The 1896-nt window shown below is 49.8% G+C and overlaps 1 protein-coding gene across 1 annotated transcript in view; it reads right to left on the bottom strand.

The window, feature by feature from the left end:
* Nucleotides 1-1896, bottom strand: part of GGA2 (golgi-associated, gamma adaptin ear containing, ARF binding protein 2) — a 43969-nt gene that overhangs the window by 10709 nt on the left and 31364 nt on the right. Inside the window, exons 14-15 of the mRNA XM_011958327.1 lie at nucleotides 1348-1517; nucleotides 238-348 (exon numbers count right to left, since the gene is read on the bottom strand). Of these exons, the coding sequence (XP_011813717.1) occupies nucleotides 238-348; nucleotides 1348-1517 (281 nt within the window). The remainder of the gene's footprint in view (nucleotides 1-237; nucleotides 349-1347; nucleotides 1518-1896) is intronic.

A 1896-nucleotide genomic window follows, 5' to 3' on the forward strand; every position in this document is an offset into this window, starting at 1 on the left:
TTTTTAGTAGAGATGGGGTTTCACCATGTTGGCCAGGCTGGTCTCAAACTCCTGACCTCAGGGTGTCCACCTGCCTCAGCCTCCCAAAGTGCTGGGGTTACTTGGGTGAACCACTGCGCCCGGCAAACCAGAGACTTTACAGCAAGGCCTCAATGTGCCTCTCTCTACCCACAAAGTTACCTCCCCTTACAGTTCAGGGGCCCCCATCTCCCTGCTACCACAGACACTGGAACATACTTTGTGTGGATTGTCAAGCAGCAGCATCTGAGATATCACAGCTGGAGGCATCAAAGGACTGAATGCAGGAAGCTTGGAGCTGGATGCCGGCTGCAGCTTCACTCTCATTGACTATGGGGGAAGAAAACCAACATGTAACTCATTCCTAACCACAGCTTCCAGGATGAAGATCAGGTGAGGGGGAGCTGGACCTCCCCAACACCCCTCCAAGAGAAAACGGCCCTCTTAGACGTGGTACCCCAAGGCACCGATGGGAGCCCAAGCAGACAGACTCCCACTAATTGTTAAAAGGATCTAAGAGGCCTTTCCTTCCACACACAGAATGGATCTGGAGTTGTGTGGTCAATAACTGGCATCTGAGAAGCAACATCAACAGCCAGGGCACATCTTGGGTTGAATTCTAACTGCTTCTCACTAGCTCTGTGACCTTGAGTAAAATATTTAATTTCTGAGTCTTGGGTTAACTTATACAACAGGTAGTAGCAGAACATTCCCTACAGGACTACCATGAGAAGTAGAGACCGCATGTCATATTTTTGTCTGTCTTGAATCTTTTCCTTTCAGGATGGGCCCCTTCCCCTGTGACTGTGGGGTGGCTGTGAAGCAGTAGGGCCCCACTTCCTTTGAAAAGGAGTGGATATGTTAGCTCACATTGGCCAAGTGCCTCATATCCCAGGACACAAGTTCCTGGTCCAAGGTATGGAAGTAACACCAACAAGGCCAATCAGAGCCCTTTCCTGGGTAATCAGTATACATGCTTCATGCCTGGTGAGAGTTTCTGAGATAAAGAGGGTTAAGGACCATGCAACCCTGGAGCTGTGGGTAGCCACTTTCCTGCTTTGTGGAGAAACTGTCAGAATGGAGACAAAGAAAAGCAGAGTCAAGAGATACAGACTCTTAAGGCATCGTTTAAGAACCTATCTGGATCCACTCATATCTGAAGCCAGATATTCAGGAATCCCCAGTCAAGTAAGCCATTACATTCCCACTTTATCTTCAGTTAGTTTGAGTGAAGATTCTTTCCTTGACACTCGACATGTAAGTCCCAGCAAAGAACTTGGCACTCAAAAACGACAGCCATTATTGAGAAATCCACAACAGATGACTCACCTTTGGCACAGCCACTTGAAACATGATATCCCAGACAGGCTGGGGAGCCGTGCTCATCATGGTCAAGAGCAGCACCTGTACCTCTGGGTGCCCGGGGGCTCCCGTCTGGGAGAAGTGGAGCAGAATTCTGAATCCGTTCCGGTCATACACGATGAGAGGTGGCAGGCTGCCTGGTAGAGAGGGCGCGAGCAGAAGGGTTACCACCACTACAAAACGCCCCACACAGCCAGGCTGGAAAGAGATGTACATGTTATCCCCAGATGCTACTGCTTCTCCATGCAGAACATGTCCAGGACTGAATTCCTCTGCACTACAATAATCCAAGTCCCTATGACTCCAGCTGGACTCCTATGACCCTCCAAACTGACCTCTCCCCACCATTCAACCATCAGACACACCACCAGTTATTAAAAATCACATTTTTTGGCCGGGCGCGGTGGCTCAAGCCTGTAATCCTAGCACTTTGGGAGGCCGAGACGGGCGGATCACAAGGTCAGGAGATCGAGACCATCCTGGCTAACACGGTGAAACCCCGTCTCTACCAAAAAA

Source organism: Colobus angolensis, unplaced genomic scaffold (genome assembly GCF_000951035.1).
Source record: "Colobus angolensis palliatus isolate OR3802 unplaced genomic scaffold, Cang.pa_1.0 Scaffold468, whole genome shotgun sequence".
In the NCBI taxonomy this organism is placed as follows: domain Eukaryota; kingdom Metazoa; phylum Chordata; class Mammalia; order Primates; family Cercopithecidae; genus Colobus; species Colobus angolensis.